This window comes from Vidua chalybeata, chromosome 12 (genome assembly GCF_026979565.1).
Source record: "Vidua chalybeata isolate OUT-0048 chromosome 12, bVidCha1 merged haplotype, whole genome shotgun sequence".
Lineage (NCBI taxonomy): Eukaryota > Metazoa > Chordata > Aves > Passeriformes > Viduidae > Vidua > Vidua chalybeata.
The window spans coordinates 12,926,121-12,950,494 of NC_071541.1; the positions used below are offsets into that span (position 1 = coordinate 12,926,121).

Below are 24,374 nucleotides of genomic sequence, written 5' to 3' on the forward strand. Positions count from 1 at the left end.
GCTTTTTCCATAGCACATTGGGATATTTCAGAACTACTGGGCAGTACTGTGCAGCAGTTTGACAGAAGCTCTGTGTTCATGGCAATCTCATGTTTCCCAGGTGGATATTTGAGGATGTCCAGCCCTAATGAAGGTTTTCAGTACAAGTGTACTGAGCTGAGCTACTCGAGAATGGAAGGACAGAACACACTCTGAACATCCTCATTAAACTGACTTCCAAGAGGAAGACAAAAAATGTTCTGTAATTCAAATATATTTCAATTTTAAGCAAACATTTTGTATCTTAGTGCTGGTAGTATTAGAGACATTCTGAGCACATGCAGAAAGGAACTGATGGACACCTGCAGTTCCTTCCACTGTTGCAAGTTTTCATGTCAGTATTTTATTCTGAGTACCTATACTTAAAAATTACAATTAAATCTCTGACACTTACTTTTGAGATATCCCACCTTCCAGCCATGAGCCTATTCAGATCATTTGGTTTAGATTAGAGTTTCTCAGATTCTGAAGTCACAGGTCTTTAAATAGTAAGGGAAGCCCATGAGGTTAATTGTGTAAGTTGCATTATCTAGAAAACAATTTGCCCTCTCTCCAGCTATTGCTGCTGTGTCTGCGTAGTTCTTGCTGTGTTCTTTAGCCCTTACCCTGAGGCAATGTCTCTTCTCACTCAGGCTTGAAAGTTCTGTCACCTCAAATTCAATGACTTTATAGAGCTAATCTAATAATAGAAGTACAGAGTCTACTTTTTCTTCAACTGTTATTTGCCAATAAAGTAAACTGACAATTCAGATGAGTATAGGTAAATAATGATTAACAGCCAAATATGGATATAAATGTCTGTATTCAGATGTTGGTAATTGAGCATGACCATGTTTAAACACCGTGCCTAGAACATTTGGTTTGCTAGTATTGGAAACCCATATGACTATCAGGAAAGACCTACCTCATGAATAAGGCTATTAAGTAATCTAAGGTAAAAATAATTCATGTGAGTCTTAATTATTGAAAAAAAAACCATCCCAAACCAACACAACAGTCAACCCCCTCAGAAATGCATAAACAAAACAGCAATGTGTGAAAAGTTCTTTAATTCTAACCTCTAAAGCATTTTTTTATTGGGAATAGATAATTTCAGACTAATTGTTTACAACCAGATAAGTTGTGATAATTCAGTTGAATTTCCAAGAACTGTTTTTAAAAGCTATTCTGACAGACATTTGGTAGCATTAATATGCTCAAGAAAAGAGAGAAAGATATTGAGATTTAGTTGCTCTTCCTATAGATAGGTAAGAGAACTAGCAAGTGAAACTTTGAAGCATATTCAGGTCTGGTTCCTGAGCAAGAAAACCCTCATTACCATGACCATTTCTCATTTTGTGGACCAGTTATTGATTAATTCAAAACAACCCCATAAAATGGTACTTATTCTGTATATAGGGATTGTTCTATATGCACACATTTGCAGAGGAGGAGAACATCAGGGTGTAGCAGAAGAGCTAAAGGGGGGCCCTCATGGTGGTCCATTCTTCTCGGTGAACCACAGAAGTCCTACCAGCATTTCTGTGGTAAGTTTGCTCCAGTGAATGAATTATTTGTCAGTCACGCTTGTATTTATGTTTGTGATCACAGAGCTAACAATTTGTGCATGTATCTGGGAATATTTTTATTTTCTAATTTTTCAGTTAAATTTACTTTATCATTGTATTTTAATTTCTCAGTTTACTTTTTTGTTTTAAGGGGTTGGACAATGATATGAGCTACAGATCAATTTAGGGTTCTTCCCTTTTCTTGTCTTCCAGATTCTTAACATCTGGTAGGAAATGCATTGCATAGGAGGAAGGTCAGAAAAAGGAATTGATGATCCCAACTTGAAAGACTAAATGGAGGCAGGTAATGATGCAGTTCCTTGGCTTATAATTCTGCCCATTTGATATGAGGCCTATATAGTAGCTGCTTCTTAGAATGCTACATGATAGATATTAATGAAGTACAGAATTACAATCATTTAACCTAATTGCTCTGTAAGATAAAATAAATTAAACCATAATTGTTTTATTCTTTCTCTTAGATCACCCTGTGATGACCTCACCCTGTGTACCATCATTTTCCTCACAAAAAACATGAAAAAGAAGAGGATTAGAAGAAGCCTGTGAAAAGAAGGATTAGATTGCACTCATTTTTTTTTTCAAAAATGTCCTTATGTTGTAAATTGTTCTAAAGAAAATACTGTCGTCCAAATGCAATAAGACAAAGAACTTTCAATAAAAGTATATAAAATGTAGTTACTTTAAAGTATGTTTTTCTTAAAATTTCAAAGAAACTTGGTGTTACGTTTTTCATAGAATTATACGCTTCCAAAACTGTGTTTACAGAGATACGGGGTGTGGAGGACTTGAGCAGTGAAAGAGACAAGTGCAAATAAGAGATCTAACGTAGAATGATGCTTTATTGTTGGCATGTTTGCTACTAAATTAGAATGTTACATCCATTTCATTTGTATTGCCTGTAAATTCAGTAAGATCCTCAGATCCATGGTTATACTTAACAGACTTGCACATGATTTAATCTGCAATGGCTTTGCTGCAGTGATGTCACTGACTAGGATGACACTTGTGCTGATGTAAATAAGGAAAGAGTCAAACCATTGGTTCACAGAGACCTGCTGAGAGCCAAGGTTCAGCCCTGAAACCCAATCTTCTCAAAAAAGGCACAGAGCAATATCCAAATAGAAAATGAGTAATGCCTGTAAAGGGAGCCTTTAGCATGCTGAGGTACTGACTGTGGACCTGTTCCTGAAGATATTGCTGTTAGGTAGGAGTTGATGCCAAGAATTTTTTGACGTTTGTGGGATAAGGCCATCAATTGGCAGGATATGTGAAGAAGTGATTTTGAAAATGGAGGCTGTGTGGTAAGATATAGGGGCCTAGAAAATCTGCCTGACTCTATTGTGAGAGTCCATAGAGAGCTGTAAATAACCAGATAGTATTTAACCAAGAAGTAATGCAGTAAGTAAACTATGAATAAATTGTTTCTGTAATATGTCAACAGAGTTATGTAGTTGGCAATTCTCCACCAGCTAACTTTTTATACTCTCTAGGTTTCTGTTCTTATTCCCCACAGTTTCTCTCTTCTCTGTACAGTTAACTTACTTCTTATATTTTTTAACCCTTAAATTATCTGGAACTCTTTGTTTTGAATTACTTGTGCCAAAATGTCTTTTTTTATAAGCTTTGTTATCTGATGTCAGTAGAGCTTGGGTAATGGTTATTATCAGCCTACTGCTATATTTAAATGAAGGAAAATCTGCCAATTCAGAGATGTACTGGGTAACTTAACAGATCTTTTTTTTTTGTCATTTAATGACAATTTGGTACATTGGTACTTGTTGAGAGCTCCTAAATGTGGCTTAAGCAGTGAATTGAAACTATGGAAGGTGTATGAATGGCATTTATATCTAGGCTGAAGATTTGGCATATTCTGTGAGTCCTGTGTGCTTAAACCAGTGACAGATTCAAGCTCCCAAGTGATTTACAGAAGGTCTAGATCAAATTCCTCACAGGGATGTTTGGGAAGACATAGAAAACAAACTGCCACATTTGAAAGAATTGTTAGAACTGACCTTGTCTAAGCCTATAAAAACTTTAAAAAAGAAATATGAAATAAATGTGAAATCAAACATTTCAGGTGGTATTGAGGTTAAGAGTTGTTGCTCTGAAGTGTGAAGGGAGAATGGAAAGAAAAGAATAGTCAGTATGAGTTACAGAATCCCTGAGGTGTCAGCATTAACAGATGCCTAACTCCTAACAGAAATAGCAGAAGAAAAGTGTAGACTTGATGGATGGGTGAACCATAAATATATTTAAGTGAGGGGCAATAGCTCTTTGCAGCCTCAGTGCATAGAAATTTTCTGTTAACTTGATAATCAGTGAGTTAACAGCATTAATATTTATGTTCTAATAACTGGGCTTAAGAATAAATGATGAAAGAAAATTATTTCATCCCCTAAAATATAGTAGTCTTTAGGGTGGAGACTTGGCAAGGAATTGTTGAGTGAAATTTTGTAGCTTTGACTTATTTAGCACTTTCTGCTCAGCTATTTCAGAACTACATTATTAATATGTCTGTGAGATGTTTTTTGAAATGTATGTAAAAGTCAGGAAAAGGTTGGTTCTCCTTTGTTATGCATATCACAATCCATGTGTTTTGGACTAAAGTTTTCTCTGTTTTCTATTATGAGTTTTAGGTCATAGAATATTTCAAAAAGAATTCATTTGGTATACACTTACCTGCAAGTTTTCATTATGCTAATTTTGCCAACAGTATATAGGCTGTGAAGGCTTAGTGCATTTATTAAGTGCTAAATAGAGATTGAGATTTTTTCAGATTGTCTTTTCTCAGTATGGCTAAGGATTCTTTAGCAACATATTGTGTTTTCAAAAAAAATTGCTCTTTAAAAGTGAAACTCTACAAATCAAATCTCCATAGTAACACTAGATTCTTCTGCCAACCTGTGCTGTTGCACATTTCCTTGTCAAACTGAAGGTAGTTTCACAGTTGTATAAAACCAATCTTGTTCGTGTAGTTAGAATGGAGAAGTAAACCAACACTTTTACAGGTAATTTTGCTTATATTATTGTATATCCTTTCTCATTTCCATTGCTGGTATTTTATGTTTTTGGCATTTCTGGGGGGCAAAAAGTGTTCTGAAGTGGAATTTTAGCTTGTAGTTGTACTACAGAACATGTTTCGTGTAAGACAAACCTTGAAGAAATGGCTTATTGACTGAAATTACTTTAAAAGGAGTCTTTTAGCATGTTGAGTATTCTGTTTCTATTCTACATATCTCCGCTTACCAGTGAGACTTTTGCCTGTCATGGGAATCACAAGCTGATTAAATCAAAATGGCATAAAAATAATATCTCTAGTTCAGAAGTATTTTCATAAATAATGAGTTAGACCTGTTCATCCAACTCTGTAAATAAAAGGAATCTATTGCCACTTGAACTGCCCTGGGAAGCAGTGCAGTGTATCCCTGTGCTGCTCAAGGCTGTTCAGCTGAAGGGGAACACTGCATGGGCTTTCCTGATCCTGGAAGGAGGCATGACTGTGGATTCCTAAAACTGTGGATCCTGATTACTTCTGGCACATAAGGTGTCCCATGAATTATATTTCACTGTCCTGATGAAGAAACAGTTCTTGAGTGTGATTGTTGGGATTGTGCAATTGTTAGAGTGGATGATGCAGAGGTAGCTCTGCATGAAACACTGAGTGTGTGTTTGACCTTCCTTCCCACCTTAAAATGAGAAGTAGATTTAATGGATGATCAAAATGCCATTGGAATGACTTAGTGACAGGATGTGTCTGCTTATGGATGGTAAATGTTTGTATTTTTATACATAAAATGAATGTGCTTTTGGTCTTTTGATTAGTGATGAGTTGCAAGTTTTTAATGAAAATGATAGTGGTGTGCAGCCTGGTATAACTGTCCAGTGAGCAGAAAGGAAGAGGCTGTGGGCTGACTAAATTGTTCTGGTTTCCCACATAGAGTAGGATGTTTGCCACTTTGATGATTAAAAATTACCATTTTGTGGACTAGCAACTGATCTTGTGATACCTATACTTAACATTGTATGAAATGCATACAGGTATGTAAAGGTCCATGTAGATGTCTATTTAGTAATGCTGCTGATCAGTATGTGGAAATCCTGCAAGGGGGGAGGAATTCACATATAAACTTTTTTTATTCTGGAAGTTCAAAAATACTTATGTTGAAACTTTTGGCTACTGTAACCCTTCTGCTTTTTATATATTCTTCAGTGTATGAACCAGAGCTTGAAAGGGTTGATGGTGTCTTGTTATACATCCCATACTTGCCTTAGACTGAATTAACCTCTAATTTTAATGTACAAGAGAAAGGAGAAATGATAAAAAAGAGAAAGCTCCTTCTTGGGTATGAATTGAGGTCCCTGCAGTACCTCTGGGCTCATGAGCATTACATTGTCTTATGCGCCACATAAAAGAGAGAATGTGTTCTTCAGAAGGACAGCCTGGCTAAGAGCAGAAAACATTGAACCTTCTTCTTTATAAAGCTCCCCTGAAACAAAGTATCACTCTGAAAAGCCAAGAGCTGACTCTGCCTCTCTTTTGAAACAAATATGACAAAAGATGTTTATAATAGCACTAATTCCAAGTTTTTGAGTTTATAAAGATATAGAAATCGGATAATACATAGCATGTAATTTTTTTTCTCAGTATATTAAGGAAGTTTTATTTGTTGAAACTGTACCTGCTGTATTCATGCCTTCTGTAATAGTGACTCCAAAAGTTATCAAAACAAACCAAACCCCAGACCTATACTGAGGTAAGTTTTGTGCCTAAAAAAAATGTAAAACATGGAAAGCATAGATTACAGTGGTTTGTTATTGCTGCCACTTCTATTTGGAACATGGTGGATTTTTAAAGTACACATAATCATGTCTTCTGTACAGAATTTAGTATCCTATGTCAACATGCAGTTTTTCTCTATTTGCCAGTTTTCCAGTCTCAACCTATGCAAGCATCATTACATGGATTCATAAAGTTTCGAAAATTCTCCTTTAGGGTCTGTTTTTAATCACAACAGATAATAACAGTAATTTTGGTTGAGATTATTTTGATTTACATCTATGGAGAAAACGAAGCATTTGGATATACTTATAGTATCTACGCATTCAGCATTTGTTTTGAGTACTGATGCACAGGGAAGTAGTTTTTAAACTGTCCCTCAGCCCCTGGTCTATAGGTATTCGTGGCAGCATGAGAAGTCTGAACTGTGAGGAATGGTGTCTTGCTCCTTGTATTGCCCTGAGGTAAGGAAAAGGAATAAAATAAAGAATTTATTTTCCCATTCTTAAGTCTGTGATATGAAGTGATTTTGTTTCTAAGAGACAACATCAGACACTTTTCACTCTGCCGTAATAGAAAAACAGATATGGAATTGTTGTATCTTTTATGCAGTGATAAAATATGGTGGGGGTTTTTTTTGATCATATTTTCAGTTCATGTGTGGGTTTTTCTGTTCTGATAAAAATGGAAGACTGGAAGAGGAAATTTGAACAGATGGATTTGAGTTACCAAGCAACACTTAGTTTCTCAGGCAATGGAAAAAGATTCAGAGCAGGTGCTAAGTGGTTTTTATTCCTTTTTCTTTTTTTTTTTTTTAATTATTGTGAGCTGATGTATGAGCTTCACTTTAACAGACTCTTGACAAACTTCATAGAATGATAAATATTCAATTCACTACTTGTGCAGGTTGTTTCCTATATGAATTGAACAGTTCCTTTCTGTAGTTGTGGTAGAACACAGGCTGTGCAGCAGGGCTGTTGTAGAGGACATGGGTGTTGTTTGCTTCACTCCAATATTCTCATATACAATCAACTCTGTTTTTCTGATTTTAATGTGTTTCTGTAATTTCAGAGTGAAATAAGTGTTCTGCATTCTCAAATGTTTAGACATTACCCCCACTGCTTCCCTCTTGAGGAAGACTTGGTTGGCAAATATCAACTGATAGGCAGAGCTGCATTGAATTGGTAGGTGCCGTAAATTCAGTTTCTGGCAGATCCAAAAATAGGATTTTTTTTTTTTTTTTTAAGTCAATGCAAACTAATTTCTTCCTTTCTTTTTTTAGTGAGATTGTGGTGGGGTGAGTTCTTTAGACAAGCATAACATTTTAGCTTTAGGTTAAAAAAGCATGCTATTTATGAGTTGTTTTTTTTTTTTTTTTTTTTTTAAATGAAACCAAAATGCCCACCTGCTAAAGCACGCATGTCACTCAAATTATGTGAAAAATTATCCATGTCTTATCTCTTTAGGGTACTGCTCTCATGTCCCTCTCTGCCATATATTTGCATAACCGAACAGCTATATAGAACACTTGGGAATGTCGGGATGACATTTCCCTGAATATCTAGGGGAGATAATATCTTGTTAACTGAGAGCTTTGACATTCTGTTACATGATGATAGGATGACTGTAATCTTTGTTAGAGAATAATATCTAATTTTTAATCTAATTTTTAATCTAATTTTTCTATCTCCACTTCTTTTCTGCAGCACTGCTCTCCATGCACCCACTCATCACCCAACTGGGGCATTGCCCCACCCAGGTGCAGGACCTGGCCCTTGAGGGTTCCCAGGAGCACATTCCTGCAGCCTGTCACTGTCCCTCTCACCCATCCCTTCCCAACCAACAGCACTGCTCAGCCTGGTGTCACCTGTGAGCTTGCTGAGGCTCTGCTCAGTTCCACTGACTGATGTATTGGATAGTATTCATCTCAATATGGGCCCTTGGACGCCACAAATATTGTCACAGAACTCTGCATTTTAAAAAAACTTGAGCCTCAGAGCCAATGAATTTACACATTTGAAGTCTTATTAACTCAGATGTTTGCTGGCTTTGCTGATTAAGTTTAAATACTAAATAGCCTAAACCAGCAGTAATTTTAAACGCATGTAAGTAAAACTCACCCATATTTAGAAAAGCCCTTCCTGGAGAATTAGGGAACTGAAAATCAAACCTGTAAGTTATTTTAGCTAGTGATTTCACCAAGTCCACATGAAAGGAAAAGAGACATGAAAATGTAGGCTCGGAAAAGCAATAACAAAAGAGTATATCAATTAATAAGTCTGGACATTAGTAGGTACAACTGTGCTTTTCCAAATTAAAAAATCCTGTGCTAATAAATTTGAAGTATTACTGCAACATGGGGGTGGGCCAGCACTCCCCTGGGTTGGCTCAGGCTGTTTACAGTGATTGGTGTTTTCTTAGTGTAAAGTTTATAAAAGGATTTCTACCAGAAAAGTGAACACATGTTTGAAGTTCTGTGCATGTTAACACCAGCTAACACATTCTGCAGTAACCTTAAGAGCTCTGTGCAGCAAGTGTGGGAAATATGTAGTTCTTATGGCTTTGAGTTGTCGAGTGCGAGTCTGGTTTTGGCAGGGCTATTTTGCTGCCATTTGAGAACTAAGTTCTTAATTTAATAATTTGAATTGGTTTTGCATCTGCAATCAGGCTGAAGAGGAGCACTGGTGCAGAGCAGAAATTAAACAAATGTTGTTGGGTGTGCGCATAGGTTGGAAGGTGGGGAAAGCACTAAACAGGATATCACCCTTTGTCTTTTTGTTTTTCTAGGACAGAACTCTTAGGTTTCAGCTTGTTTAAGGAACTTATCAGGAGGTTAGTTGTGTGAGTATGGAAAGAACTATTGGAAACTGCTTTCCTCTATTTAGATGAACTGGCCTATAGAAATACCACAAACACTGTGTGTTGGCACTGCTGTTAACATCCTGTCCCGCAAGTACCATCCATGTTTAGATGGTTTTTGTTTTTTATTATTTATGAGGAGTGGAGCTCGCACACAGCAGCATCTCTACTGTGTGTTCTGGATCTTGGGATTGTATTTGGTAATCTTTGCTGTGACTTTACCCTTTTAAGTGTTGCCTGTATGCTTTTGATGGCAGGAGCAAGGGAAGTCTATTCTTAGTTACACCCTAAGGTGGAATTCCATTATTACTCCACGGTTAGTGTTACACTCATTCTAAAACTGATGGGATATTGCTTTCTGCTTCGGCCTTATTAAAAAGTTCTTTGTGTGCTCAAGCTTCTAAATGGGAGGGAAGAAGTGGAAATAAGTCTTCAAAATAGTGGATTTGTTGGATAAGGATTTTTTTAAACACTATGGATTACACAAAGGATTTGTAACAATAAGGATTTTACATTTTAAGAATCTGAAGATGTGATTTTAATAAAAGATAATCTTCTAAAAAAAGATCCCCACACCCAAAACCAAATAGTTAAAAATCCTGGTTTATAGCTACCAACAATGTTTCATTTTTGTGTCCTACTGCAAATTAAATTATTCTTTTTAGTGCACATGAGTTACTAATAAATGACTATTTAAACATTTAGCTTTTAAAAAAAGCCATATTTTTCCATGCAGTTATAAAGCTTTATATGCACTGAAAAGAGAAAGATTTTTAGCCAAGATGTTTCTAGAGTATATTTGCTTTGCAGTAGTGTAAGCAGCAGTTGGAATGTCTGTTTTCTGATTCTAATGGACTACACCTGAAAACAAATATATGGCCTTCCTTTACTGCAGACACTCAAGCATTTCAGTATGCGTTCTTAAAGAAAATGGTGAAAAGAGAGAAAACTGTTTATCATCAAAGTTTCTTTTTCTGAAAATATGTGTGTAGCAATAACTCTTCCCTTTTTCTAAATTTGGGGAAGTAATTTTGGTAAGACGACAAGAGATTAATGGTACTGTGCAAAACAGAAATGATCCTCTAGGAGTTTTATTCCTTCTACAAAGAAAAGAAATAAATTTTCAAGAATTCTGGTAAAAGTAGAGTTTCAGTAGCTCCTTTCAGAAAAAAGACTGTGTGCTTTCAATTACAAATTAAATTGTCCCACATGCATTTCAAGCTCCATATACAAATCTTGTTTTCACTTGAAACTTTTTATATGTGGTCTCTTGCCAGAGGACAAACTTCCAGTATGACAATGCATGTGTTTGCTTAAGGTTTTTGACATATAGGTCAAAGAAAAGCTGAGTTTCTTAAAGCTCAGATTATTTTTCCTCATAGTCTATCTTTAGGTATGTTAGTAAAACTTCATAAGCCCCTCTTATATGCATGAGTTGAGGAATAAATTGAAGTCTGATCATTGTAAAGAAGTGCTTTGGCTCATGATTCAATGTGGTGATTTTCAACTGGTGTAAAAACTCTTCCTTTCTCCCTCATACTCTTCTTTACATCTCCAAGTTTTTTAATGTAGGCCAGAGATGGTGTTAGACTCATTGTTCAAGAGTAGTACTGGGGCCATTGAGATTGTTGCTGGACTTCTCCATCGTCATGAACTATTGACCTTTGTTTTATAGTTTGGTGGTGATCCCTGATAAATGCAATTTCTTTCATATTCATCAAAATTCATGTCTGTTTATTTAAAATGACAAAGAGAGAGAGAATTAGGCATGCATCTGAGTATTTTGCTTAACTCTGAGAACTTAACACATTTTAATACCCCTAATTTACAAAGAAAATCTCTGCAGAACTTTTGTAGCTATCCACCCTTCCCATTTCCTCTGATTTTTCATTTCATGTTCTTATATACACATTTTAATTTCTCCAAACTATAAAATTTGTTGGAATTTGATAAAATTTCTTTAACAGGTTCTCCCAGAGTTCAAATACCTGAAAAATGGTGAATTTTTAAAAGAAAATTCATGGTAACATGATTTTTAGAACCCTTTCCAATAAAAGGGCTCTTTATTCATGCACAGTGGAGACAGACATAGGAATTTTGTGTTGTCAATTTATGGTTTCCAGAAAGACAAAGAGTTTGATCAGGATTTCTTAAATCTACTTTCATTTTAATTACTGTGAGACTGTTTTGGTTGGGGGTGGATGTGAAGAGTTAGAAAACAGCAGAGAAGTCTGCATGTTAAGAATGAATCAATTCCTGTATGTTATATTCTTCCAGTATTCTGGTTAAATCGAATTTTATCAGTGTTTCTAATGGTATTTTTGGCTAAAGAAACACTACGTTTTAGACACTTCAGGTAAGTGCTGTGCTTTTACTTAAAAGATCGAAATACTGAAATACTGCTGATCTAAATTTTTAAGTTCAGACAGGCTGATCCTGTAGAAGAACTACCAAAGCTTTTTTTTCCAGGAGAATGGAACCAGTGTGCTTTGGGGTGTTTGAGAGAACTAGCAGCTCCTATGCCATTGCCTGCTGTGATTTGCAGATTGGTACATTTTGTCTGTGAAGGCAAAAAGCTGCATTTACTGACACAATGGTTACTCATGCCAGTTTTTGTACTGCCTTCTTTAATAATTTTTCTTTCTTCTTCCAATGCAGACACTCACAGTTTCACATCATCTCCAAATTGCCTATATTTCTGAACATTTCCTTTCTAGCACTTTGTTTCATTATTTTAGGCAGTTTTGTGTAAATAAAGGTAAAACCTTGAATTACATTGACAGTGTTGGTATCATTGAATGAGAACAACACAGTCACTGATGTCTTGGGAACATTAATAAAATAATTCAGAAACAGAGTAAAGAAGGATAAGTTTGCAGCACCCTCACTTTCCTACAGCTAAGGGATGAAGTGTCTTTTAATATAGCTGGGATAAAAACACAGTTTTATTTGGGTAATTAGTATTAGGTTCAGATTATGCTACGTAGTGGGGATTTTCAGCACCAGTGATTAATGACAAAATCCTGCAGTATCATCTTATCAATTTCTGAATAAAAGGGTAGAATTCATCTTCCACCAGTATTTTAAGATTACAAATATACTCTGTCTGCTCTTTGGATCTTTTTTGGTGTTTAAGTTACTTCTGAGGCCAATACAAGATGCTAACCTAGTATTGTGGAAGGAGAAAGCAATGGCCAAGTTTGGATTGAAGCTCATTTTAGTCTACAAGCAAAGACTATTAAAGTAAATTTAATGTGAAGAAGATCTGATTACCTGCTAGTTTTGTGTGGGTGTGTTAATAACCTTGACAATGGAGCATCATCAGGAAATACAAGGTGTGGGCATTTGGTTACACAGCATTATAATTAATTTCCATGTGCAAAGTGGTTACTCAGAATTTCTACTATTTGCAGGTGTCATGTAGAGGGATATAAAGAAAATTATTTTTATAAATTATTGCATCTCTGAGAGATTTTTAGTATAGGCTTTGATTGTTACAGAGATGATGACACAAGAATGTTTTCATGGATTTAAGAATCAAGAGTTCCCTTCAATACAGTTTAGGTTTAAATAAAATATCCTTGGTAAGTTTTTGATTTCCCCCCCACCCCACATTTTTTACTTGTCTCCCTGGGCTTTTTATTAAAAGAAATTGAAAACAAGAAATAGACATCATTCCAGAAATGATGTAATGGATAAAAATCTGGTTTCCTTAGGCTATGAGGACTTTCTGAAATCTCTAGAATATCTTTTGCTTAGCTGTTCAGGCAAATTTGAAAGCCTCCAGATGACCTCAGACAATCAAGGTAAGGTATCATGCACATAAAGTGTATCTTTAAATTAGTACCCCAAAAGTATATTCCTGAATCAGGTACCCCAAATGAAAAAGCACATACATAGAACAACATAAATCCAAGAACTGAGCCTTGTGGGAGTCTCCAAACATTTGAATCTGATTGGAAGAAAACCCGCACAAAATAATAAAGTGGGAGTAATTTTCTGATCTTCTCCAGAATCCTAAAGTCTGCTTCATTTTACCATCAGGGATAGAGAAGAAAAGCTTTTAAGTCAGCCAGCATCAGATTGATTCATAAAGCAAACAGGAAAAGCATTATGAGGCAAGGCTTCATGCTATGATAGACATCTCGGAATACGCATCTCTGGCAGTCTATACATCTTTGGCTAAGGGGGTGGAAACTCTGGTTTGTCTCCCTGGGCAATGTGTGGAATCCTGTTTATATTCCAGCTCAGTTTATATGGCCCTGGGGAGCAAAGTCTGGTCTTAGAATTAGCTGTAATTTTTGCTGATCTGATAGTGGTATGACTGGCCAACTATTCTTTTTTGTAACTGTATGACAAATTCATTACATACTCTTATTTTTTAAAACATTCGTGCAGTGAAGGTACTTATTTCATCTAAGAAAAACAGCTGGTGGTGATTGAATGATTCCTTGCATAGGTGATTTGCAAAAATGTCTTTCTTTTTATAATATGGAGAGTTGCATTTAAATTAAAAAAACCACAAGGAAAAAGGTCCAATCAGATATACTATTTCATAAATGCCAAAGCAATTGAAAAATGCATAAAAGCAAAATTATAAGTTCACTGTTATCTGTTAACAGTGGTTTAAATATATGTATATGTACCTGCAATACATTTAATCTAATAAGAAACTGTTCAGACTTAGTGTTAAGTATACTAATATGTCACTTCCAGTTATTTTAGTACATTAGGCTGCACATTTTTTAATCTATTTTATAAAGATGTTTATTAGCAGTAGACTTCAGTTTAATAACATACAGTAATTAGTCTTTGAGAGCAGTTGTTTCTCACAGTCATGGATAAGCAATATGTTTGTTGCTGCACAGAAGAAACTGATTGATAATTTGTGATACAAAAAATGACTTTTAAACTTGTGGTTTATACAGGAGGTTATACCTTGGTTATAACTTGGCTCCTTGGCCTCAAGCATAAACATCTTTTTCATGGCTACAAGGTTAGTTCAGGAGTCTGTGTGGAGTACTGCAATAGAAAGAACCAGGACATAAAGACATCAAGGATGGCACTTCTGTCTTTTAGAGCAGAAAGACTCCAAAGGAGTAGAAATGGGACAATATCTGTCCTGTTTCAGGATTTTTTATTAATAAACTTCTCATATGGTTTATGGGAAGGGAATCAGCATCACCAAATTCTCAAATGAAGGTGTTTTGTCACACTTTTACTACATTTTTTCCAGGTAGTTATGTGAGTTTTTTATTGGGATATGTCATACCAAGATGCAGCTCTGTTTTCGTGAGACTGAGTGTTGCTGTCTTCATACTCTTGTGGGTTTTTTTTTTAATTATTGTTTTTATAAAGACCAGTATGTATTGGTACTGTTAACTTTGTCTTAACCAAATGCAATCCATTTTTCTTTTGCCTGTGGATTAAGATGCATAAAAAACAGTATGAAAATGTGAAAACTGAAATGTTAATGCTACTGTAACGTGTGCTGCGTCAGCCCACTACATAATTATTATCCTTAAAATGTCAAATTTGAATATAATGTGTTTAAATTGCTTATTTCAGACAATAGAGGAAAAATTAAGAAGAAACTGCAGTAAAAGATTTAACACCAGTGTTTGAATTAGTAACAGAATTGAATAAAGTTTTGGTGTTTAAGCAGCAACAGCAGCATTGTATCTGGACTAAGAAATTCCTTGCTGGGTTGTCACGCCTGCTGTTAATTATTGATAAGGGGTTTCAGAAATAGCGCATGTGCTGTCAGAGTTGGCTGTAACATAAGATAGGGAGTGCAGTGGTGGCAGAGGGGATACAGCCTGGGAAGCACCTGTAGCACTTGCAGTTACCTGCTTCTTGTCATCAGACTTATTTTGTTGCAATGAGTTCATGTGAGTGATTAAAATAATGGTAAGATGAGTCGTCAAGCTTATTTCTATCGTGTCCCTCCACAGGAATTGCATAGAAGAACCCAACTTCAGCCTGAGCCAGCAAAGACGAAGGCTCTGCAAACAGTCATTGAAATGAAGGTATGGCCTTTGCATGTTTCCCTGTATGCTATTTCTACAGAATGAAGTCTTGTACTGGGTATGGCTGGGATGGAGTTAATTTTCCCTGTAGCAGCCTGTCTGGTGCTGTGTTTTGAATTTCAGACTGAAAACAGTGTTGATAACATGCTGATGTTTTTGCTGTTGTCCAACAGGGCTTACACAGAGTCAAAGCTTTCCCAGTTTCTCGCTCTGCTGCCACCCTGCAAGTAGGGTGGGGGTGGACAAGAGGCTGGGAGGGAGCACAGTGGGGACAGCTGACCCAAATTCACCAAATAGAATGGGAGGGAGCACAGTGGGGACAGCTGACCCAAATGGATTATTCACAGGGATAATCCATACTGTCACGTCATGCTCAGCCTCCACAAACTGAAGGGAGGACCTTCAGAGTCACGGCATTTGTGTTCCCAAATAACTCTTGTGCCTGATGGAGCTCTCCTGAAAACAGCCAGGCATCTACCTGTGCATGGGAAGCAGTGTGTGAATTCCATGTGTTGCTTTGCTTGCATGCCCAGCTTTGCCTTACATATTACACAATGGGTTTTCCCACTTCTGCTCTCTGGTTCTCTTGCCCATCCCACTGAGGGGGAGTGAACAAGCAGCTGTGACAGCTGCCTAGCAAGTGTTGATTTATGACTTTTACTCATTAGTTATTGAATGCTTCCTTTAGCATTTTAATTTATTTTATGTAGCTAGGAGTAATTAGTACTTATTTCTCCTGATCTGTTTTCTAAATAAAATTGATGAAAAATATGAAGTGTAGCATTGCTGAAAAATGAGAACAGAATATTGCTTTTTAAAAAGACTAGGGGACGTGTCTAGGAGATCCAAAGTACATAGAATAAACTGGCTAATGTGAAATGTTTTCCTCCTCAAACCTTAAAACCAGTTCTTCTATTGGTTGTTATTAGGCCATGATTTTACAGCCAACCTAAGGGAAAATCTCAGTTGCATCAGCAGGTATGACAAAATGTGATGACTATAGTTTACTCTTTTTGGTATGTAATATTACTAAAGTGTTATAGCTTTTCACTCCACAATAACAAAGAATAAAAATAGTAATTTAAAAAGGGAAAACTGATATTTTTTGCATAATTCTGTGAGTCTGGATTGTTCATCTTTAAGAGAATTACTATAAGACATGAGATAATTTGTGAGTTGGCAATGCTGCCTGAAATTCATTAATGATGATCTTTCATTTCATTCTTAAAAGGAAGTGCAAATTAAAGGCCTCATTTTGCCAGGGACTTCTGTTATGAGCAAATGAGTTCAGCATGTCTGAACGTTGTGGTAAACACACACTTAAAACAACTGCAGGACTTTATCAATACAATATCTGTCTTTTAATAGATAGTAATTAGTTTGGATTATATTAGTAACAAAGAAGATACATTGATTACAGAATTCCATTTTTGGATGTATATTTGCTTTGGACATTAGTTCGGAAGTCTTTGTATGAAATCTATGTTTTTGCAGTAACTCACTACCCTAAGTAAATGGGAAAGTAAGATACTGGCTGAGAAACTTGGTTTTTCTATAAATATTCAGAATTATAAATTTAAAAATTCTGGGATACAAAAGCAGTGTGTTAGAATAATGTATAATCTTTCACGTGGGTTATATAACAATGTAAAGGACGTGTTGTAGTTAATTTTCAGTTCCTCTTCCTGTACCAAAAGTCTTTGAAAAGAACAGGGATGGGGGTACAGGACACATGAATGACACATGTGATGTGGCTGTTGTTGCTCCTGACAGTGTCTGTCTCTGAGGACACAGAAGTGTTTTCTGTTTGAGTCCCAGGAGAGGTGGGTGTGGTGCAATATTCCACTTTTTAAAAATCAGATCTTTATCGTGAGGATTTTGATTTGTTGTGAGTGAGGCTGCAATCCTGTTGCTGGAGTCCTGATGCAAAGCTCCTCTTTGCCTCTGAGGCACACAGTTCTTTCTGTCCCTATGAACACACGCCCCTTTGGGGTTGCCCCTGTCTAAAGTAGGCCTAATATTGAAAAGAAAAAGGGACAAATGTAAGATGTTGAAATCCACATGATTAAACAGCAGTTTTCATTACCAGTTTCAGATTTGGAATGTTTTTCAAGTAAATTTAAGTTGTCTTAATCCAGACAGCATTTGTTTTGAAAAAAATGTGGAACATTTGTTTTGAATGATCAAGCTTTGAAGGAATTGTTTCCCTACAATGTTGAGGGTAGAAGGAGGGAGAGGATTAGCTGCAGTATGGCAGTCTCAGGCCATCCACTCCCCCACGCAGAGACTCCGAGCAGTTTACATTTCTCTTCACCACACCCAGCCCCTTCCAGCCCCTCACCACTTAAGCTTTTGTCTGAGTGCCTTCCATGGCTCCCCCAGGCTCTGCCAGGATGCAACTTTCCCTCCGTCATAAATTCTTCTGTTCTCTCTGTGGTTTTCTTCTGTCCCTTGCCACTGCTGAATTCTTTCTGTCCCTTTTTCCCATCTGTATTCCCTTTCATCCAATCAAGGATACCCATTTCTCCTACCTATTCTCTCTTGTGTTTGTTTGTCCTAGACATCTTCTGCACTACGTGTCCTGTCCTGTCATCTTTCTCTCTAAAGCTTTGCAAGTAGCTGCTTATTCTTACAGCAATTGCATTTTCTCCATAACTCCTGTCTTGTTGACCAGTGTTTATCTCCTGTATATTCATGCAAAATAAAAAAAGGCAAACAAAAAAAAATATGTAAAATTCACATCCTATGCCTTGACTCCTGTTTATCTTGCTTTATTTCTTAATTTCCAGATATCTGTTGTCTTTTCAGATGCATTGCACAGGCTGTTCTTTCCTAACTTCCTGGTTTTGCTTCATGGACACATTTCCCTCCAGATATCTCATGTCTTTTGTTCTATTGCTTCTCACTACACTGTTTACTTCGTTCTCTTTTCTGCAACTGACCTTATTCTCCAGAAGCCCTTTTTTCTTCTAGAAAGCAGTCACAAAACTAAGGGAGGGCAGGATGCTTCCTTCTCCCACATGCTCCTGTTATTCCCTCAAACTAGTCTAGTTTTGATGCAGTGGTTGCTTTTGACTTTGTGACTGTGGGTATATGTGATTAAACTGCATATTTTTCCCTCATGCCTAAATCTTAATCTATTAAAGTATAAAATAAAACTGGTACATGGAAATCCTTTCATTTGCAATTGCACCTATGCATGCTTCCTTGCATATTGTGTGCTGCCAAATGCCAGATGACTGATATCTTTGAATGTATCCTGAATATCAGTGATATTCAATGTTGATTAACACCTATTAATATAATTTAAAAAAAGATTAAAAGTAATCACCCTTTTCACTTGACTTTATGGTAAGTACTGCTGAGCACATGAATTGGGTCAAAGCTTGCTCATCCCTCATGAGGCCCAACCTGGAGTGCTGCCTTCTGTCCTGGGCTCCACAGGACAAAACAAGATGTGGACCTGTTGGAAGAAGTCCAGAGGAGCCACAGCAATGATGCAAGGGCTGGAGCAGCTCTCCTGTACAGACAGGCTGGCACAGCTGGGGCTGTCCAGCCTGCAGAAGAGAAGGCTCTCTGGCCTTGTAGCCTCTCAGTACTGAAAGGGGACACATAAAGATGGGGACAGACCTTTCAATAGGGCCTGTTGTGATAGGACAAGGAACAACAGCTTTAAACTGAAATAGGATAAATTTAGATTGGATATAGGAAGAAAAATAATTTTATGATGAGTGTGGTGGGGCCCTGGCACAGAGAAGCTGTGGATGTCCCTTTCCTGAAGGTGTTCCTGACCAGGTTGGAGAGGCTTGGAACAACCTGGAATAGTGGAAGGTGTCCCTGCCCATGGCAGGGGTTGGATTAGATAGATGACCTTTAAATGCTGCTTCCAGCCCAGCCATTACATGTTGCTAAGGTCTACTTCTATCACCACTAAAAGAGTGATAGTACTTGAGAGAGAAAATCAGAAATTGCCTACAAATATGGCCTAGAACTCATCTTAAGGATAGGATATTGAAAAATATGTGGAGTCTAGCAACTATAAAGTCTTTATAAATGTAAGCTGTAAAGTAAATGAAAATATTTGTGGTTTACCTTACTTGCAGAAAGAGCCATCTTTATGTATTGATCCAGCTGTGATATTTCAGGTATGGGTTTGGTTCTAGAGAAGTGTGTGTGATTGCAGTGCAACATATTCTATTGTTAAGATTGCATGAACTTTCACTTCCCTTATCTTCAAAGATAAACCTGAGTATTCTCTGCATTAAATTGACAAGGTAAAAATTCATACAGTAAGGGTAGTTGTGTATGGTCTGTTGACAGTCCATGCATATAAGTGTGTTTAAATTCAAGCTTTATTAAATATGAAGTTTCAAATATTTCCTTCTGATTGTTTATTGAATGCCCTACAAGCAAAATTTTGCAGATGTAATTTAAATTTATGATGTATCTCAAATGATGAGCAGTAGCATTTCCTTACTTTTCCTTTCAGAGTAAGACAGCCTGGAATGCTGTATTATATAGGGTTGGACTTGATGATCCTTGTGTGTCCCTTCCAACTCAAAATATTCTGTAATTCTGTGGTTATTTACAAATGTTTTGCCCTTTTCCTGCCCCTCAGTTTTCAGGAAATGAACTATAGGAGTCTTGCAAGGACTGATACGATTCATGAAACATCACTGTGGAAACTCACTTGTTAGACTTTTTACATTGTGAAATATTTTCTTCAGCATCAGGACACATACTAATATTTTTCACATTCCAAAAAAAGGTGGGTTTCTGCTAGCTCCAGCCAGCAGAAACCTAAATAGCCCTAACCTCTCTCAGAATATCTGCAACATATTCTAATAAAGGAGATAAGGAAGAAGTATTGGCTACTGCTAGAAGGAGGGGATAGATTAGGGTGAATGCCCTCATCTCTGTCACAAATCCTGCTACGTAATCTTAGATATTTTAACAGATTTAGAGGGCCTGGCTGAAAAAAATCTGAACAAATGCTGTATTGTTTTAGAACTCAGATGATGTTATTAGTACAATTTAATACTAAGCTACTTCCTTAATATTGCAAAGGAATCTCTGTTGTGATTCAAGACAGACCTATGTCGTTTTTTAGAATGTTGCTAATGGGGATAAATCTTAGAGGTTTGAAGGAAATATTGCATCAGTTCCCATTTCAGTTTCTGAAAGCTTGCCAGACTTGTGCCCCAACAAGACTGGTTGAAAGTTTTCCAGTTGAAATTTTCTGTGGGAAAATGCTGATTCAGCTGAATCAGGAGGTTTTGTGGGAATGTGTCAGAACTTTTGGCAAATGCAAAGCTACCTAACTTTCTATGCATCCCATAAGTCAGCCCAGCTCCCCTGTGGCAGTGTCACTGGGAGCTCTGGGCTCTCTCTGTTATCTTTGTCCTACAAGGTTCTTCACTTTCCAGCTGCTGTCCAGGCTGGAAATCTGTAAGGTTTCCCAGGCAAGCCAGCATGCAGTAAGAAACAGTACATTTGAGTTTCACACAATTTGTGAAATTACTGGCTTCCGCTTCAATAAAAAGCTAATGTAGAGTTTAGTGACAATTTTTTCAAGACATTGCATCTTTAATCACAGTATGCAAAGATTGATTAAAAATAAACTTTTCCTCAGAGATTTCAATTTTATGGTGAAGCAGAAGTACAGAAAGTTCTAATACTTTTTTTCCACATGTTTTTTTAGGTATTTCTCATAAAGCTTAAATGTTACTCTGTGATGTATAAACCTTCTAAAGAGTGTAGTAGGCTGTGCTAAAATTGTTTCTGCTGTATTATATTTGCAAACACGTAAAATACAAAGGCAGTAGAAAAAGGCAGACTCTTGTAGACTTAGCTGGGCAGATTTGATGAAGACTATTCCCATATGTCATGTCATAGCAGGTCATGTAAGTATTAATATATTTCATTGCAAAATCATTCCGAAGTGTAGTGGAGCTTAGGTTTTGCTTTTATCTTCACAAATAGGATGAAAATATTTTTGAAATGAAGTCTAATGGAGCAGGCTGAATTATTTATCGTATCTGTGAGGTCTACAATTATTTTTGTGTTGTGTTTAAGTCTGGAGAGCTTTTAAATACTTCTGTATCTTTTCTTCCAGTATTTGGCCTTTTGTGCAACTTCTTTAAATGATAAGAATCAATGAAACTTCTTCCCTTTTTTCATTCCATCTCAATATTTTACTTCCCTGTTTTAGAACTGAAATTAATTTTAAAATTAATTTTTGTTGGAATAAGAAAATAATAAAAGAAAACTTGTTGCGGTTTGAGATTTATTGTTGACTATAATGATAAAAGCAAAAATGTTAGAGGAGTGGCAGTGGGCCATCTAAATGACATTGCTTAGTCCTTAGCTATCATTCTATATGGACTTGCAGTGTGAGTATATTTTATATATATTATTATTAGTGTAAATTACGTTTGGGCTCCAAAAATAATCCGAGTTTCTTTTTTACTTCAGTACCAAAAATTCAGATACTTTTTGGAACATCATCCAGACTCTTCTGCATCTTATACTGCTGTATCTTAAATTGCTATGTTTGCCTGGCTTTGTTATGAAAGAAGTTATTACAGGAGTTGGGGTTTTTGCTTATTTTTAGGCAATCTAAAGGAAGCAACAGAAACAAAGTTGCAGTGATTCAAGCTTAGCTTGTCCCTGTTAAAGGATCAATTCCATTTGTATTTTTTTCCCAAATTAGCTTTCTAACTTAATAACCTGGTCTTAGTGAATCAGGTTGGTTTTTGTGTGGTGTTTTTTCTATTTTTTTAAATTTAAATTTATTTTAAGATTTTTATTTAATATTGATCTCAATGGTACAAGAATGGTATCCAGTCTTTAATATTTTGTGGGTGGTTGATCCTTTATGTTGAACAGATTTCCTAACGAGTAATTCTGCAATGTTCTTTCAAACAGAAATTTGTGACAAGTTTGTGTAATCACTTTTGTAATCTTTCTAACTCTCACAAAAGGGACTTGGCCAATTCCCAAATGACTGGAAATAACAAAAAATTTTCACTGTTTTCCAGTGCAGTGCTGGCACACATGGCAGCCGTTGGCTGGGATGTAGAAATTTTTCGTGGTTGTGGTTTTGTTTATCTTGGGACTCACAATAAAAAGTGCTACATCCTCTCTTAGTGATGTGGCTAGATTAGCCAAGGAAAAATATATGAGGACACAACCTTTCTCCTTCTTGAGGGCAGGCAGAACTCCAGAGAAACTGGGACCCTGAGCCACACAATGGGGTGGCCTTTGCCCTGCAGCGACATGGGCTGGTCTCTCCAGGCTCAGCTTGGTGTTTAAGAGCTTGGAAGAATAGCCAGGCCTAGATGGTTACTAATGATAATAAGGTTTGTTATCATACATATGTGGAAAAAAAGGGCATCTGCTATTCTCCCTGTTAAATGAATTAAATGGTGAATTAAATGGTGTTTTGACCAGAATGTGTTCTCTACAGACTGTGCAACTGTGATGAAAGATATCTGGTCTGAATTCTGCATTTGTTTAAGCTAAAACCGATAGAATTATTCCTGGTTTATGTGGATTCTCTATTTGTACCATTTATTTTGCTGTCTCATTATTTGATATTCACTCAAGTACAGATATGCTTCTGTTACTCTTTAATATATGTCTCATATATTTTTCAATACTTTCTTTTTTTGTAACTTAGGATACAAAAATAGCTTCACTTGAGCGCAATATAAGAGATCTTGAAGATGAAATACAGATGTTAAAGACAAATGGAGTTCTGAATACAGAGGACCGAGAAGAAGAAATCAAACAAATAGAAGTTTACAAGAGTCATTCAAAGTTCATGAAAAATAAGGTAGGATCTATTTATAAGAGAGATTAAGACTGTTTAAATAATGGAAAGAAAAGTATTAATGTGTCTGTTTCCAATGCAACAAGCTGCCTGTCTCCTTTTGGTAAATCTCTACTATATAATAATCAGTACACAGGAAGGAGTGAAACATTTTGGGTAAATGAAAATTATTTGATTTTAGCTTTTGATGTCGTTTTGCAGTAAGGACTTTTGTTTCATAGGTGATACCAACTTGTACTCTGCTCATATTTTTAAGACTAGCAATTTAATGACTTTGTTCCTTTAATTTCAAATTACTGTACATAGACAATTAGGAGCTGACCACAAGCAGGTAGTAAATATGTAGTGATGTGACACATTTCCTGGTTTCAAACTCACAAAACTTTATTGCTTGTTCATTGTTTGGGAGTTTTTGCTACAGAAGAAATGAAAATATTAGTGCCCATGTGGAATTAATCCAGATTTATTAAGAAAAAATAATAAAGAACATATTTATTCTGTTGGAAAAATGTAAGTCTTAAGCTACTGAAAACTAAAGCTCCTAAGTAGCATTATCATCAGGAAAATTATTTTGCTAACCTAAACATCATTAATTTCAAAGCAATTCAGTTTTAGTGACTTACAGCAAAACTCCCAATGCATGTCAGCAAACCTGTTGATATAAAAATAAGGTACAAAGCCTAGAACCTTAACACTCTCCTGATGTTTTTGTGAGGAAAAGCTTCAGTATATTTCTGTAGCACAGAAAGCAGATGAATGAGAAGAGTATTAAATATGCATTGTTTTGTCACAGCCTTCTGATTTTTGATAAATGCCACGTTCTGATGAAGCTTTGTCTGTATTCTTTCACTAGTCTTTTTCTTCCACTTAAGATTTGCAGCAGAAGATGTTATTTTTATGACTCATCTGAGAGCCTTTCAAGGTGGAGAAGTATTTATGGAGCTGTCAGCAAACAGATCTTGCTGTACCTGATCTGTTGAACCTGAGATTGTTGATGAATTCTGATAAACAGGATTGATGGCAAAACTCTTCTGAAATGCTTGAAGCTCTTTATACGTTTCATATTCTTGAAGTAAAACTTGTTTTCAATCTGTTATTTCAATAAATGGGAAAGTGTTAAATGAAGGCAAATACTGAACATCACTTATTTACATGAGTGGCAGAGAATGTTTGGAAGTGCTTCTTTTCTTGACTATTTCTTAGTAATATTCACTCCTTCCAAATATATAGGCTTTAATTGTGACTTGCAGTTAAAAAAAGTTGTAAAA

At 36.2% G+C, this 24,374-nt stretch overlaps 1 protein-coding gene across 1 annotated transcript in view; it reads left to right on the plus strand.

The window, feature by feature from the left end:
• Positions 1-24,374, plus strand: part of ERC2 (ELKS/RAB6-interacting/CAST family member 2) — a 297,125-nt gene that overhangs the window by 58,977 nt on the left and 213,774 nt on the right. The window contains exons 5-6 of the mRNA XM_053954051.1: positions 15,198-15,272; positions 22,954-23,109. Of these exons, the coding sequence (XP_053810026.1) occupies positions 15,198-15,272; positions 22,954-23,109 (231 nt within the window). The remainder of the gene's footprint in view (positions 1-15,197; positions 15,273-22,953; positions 23,110-24,374) is intronic.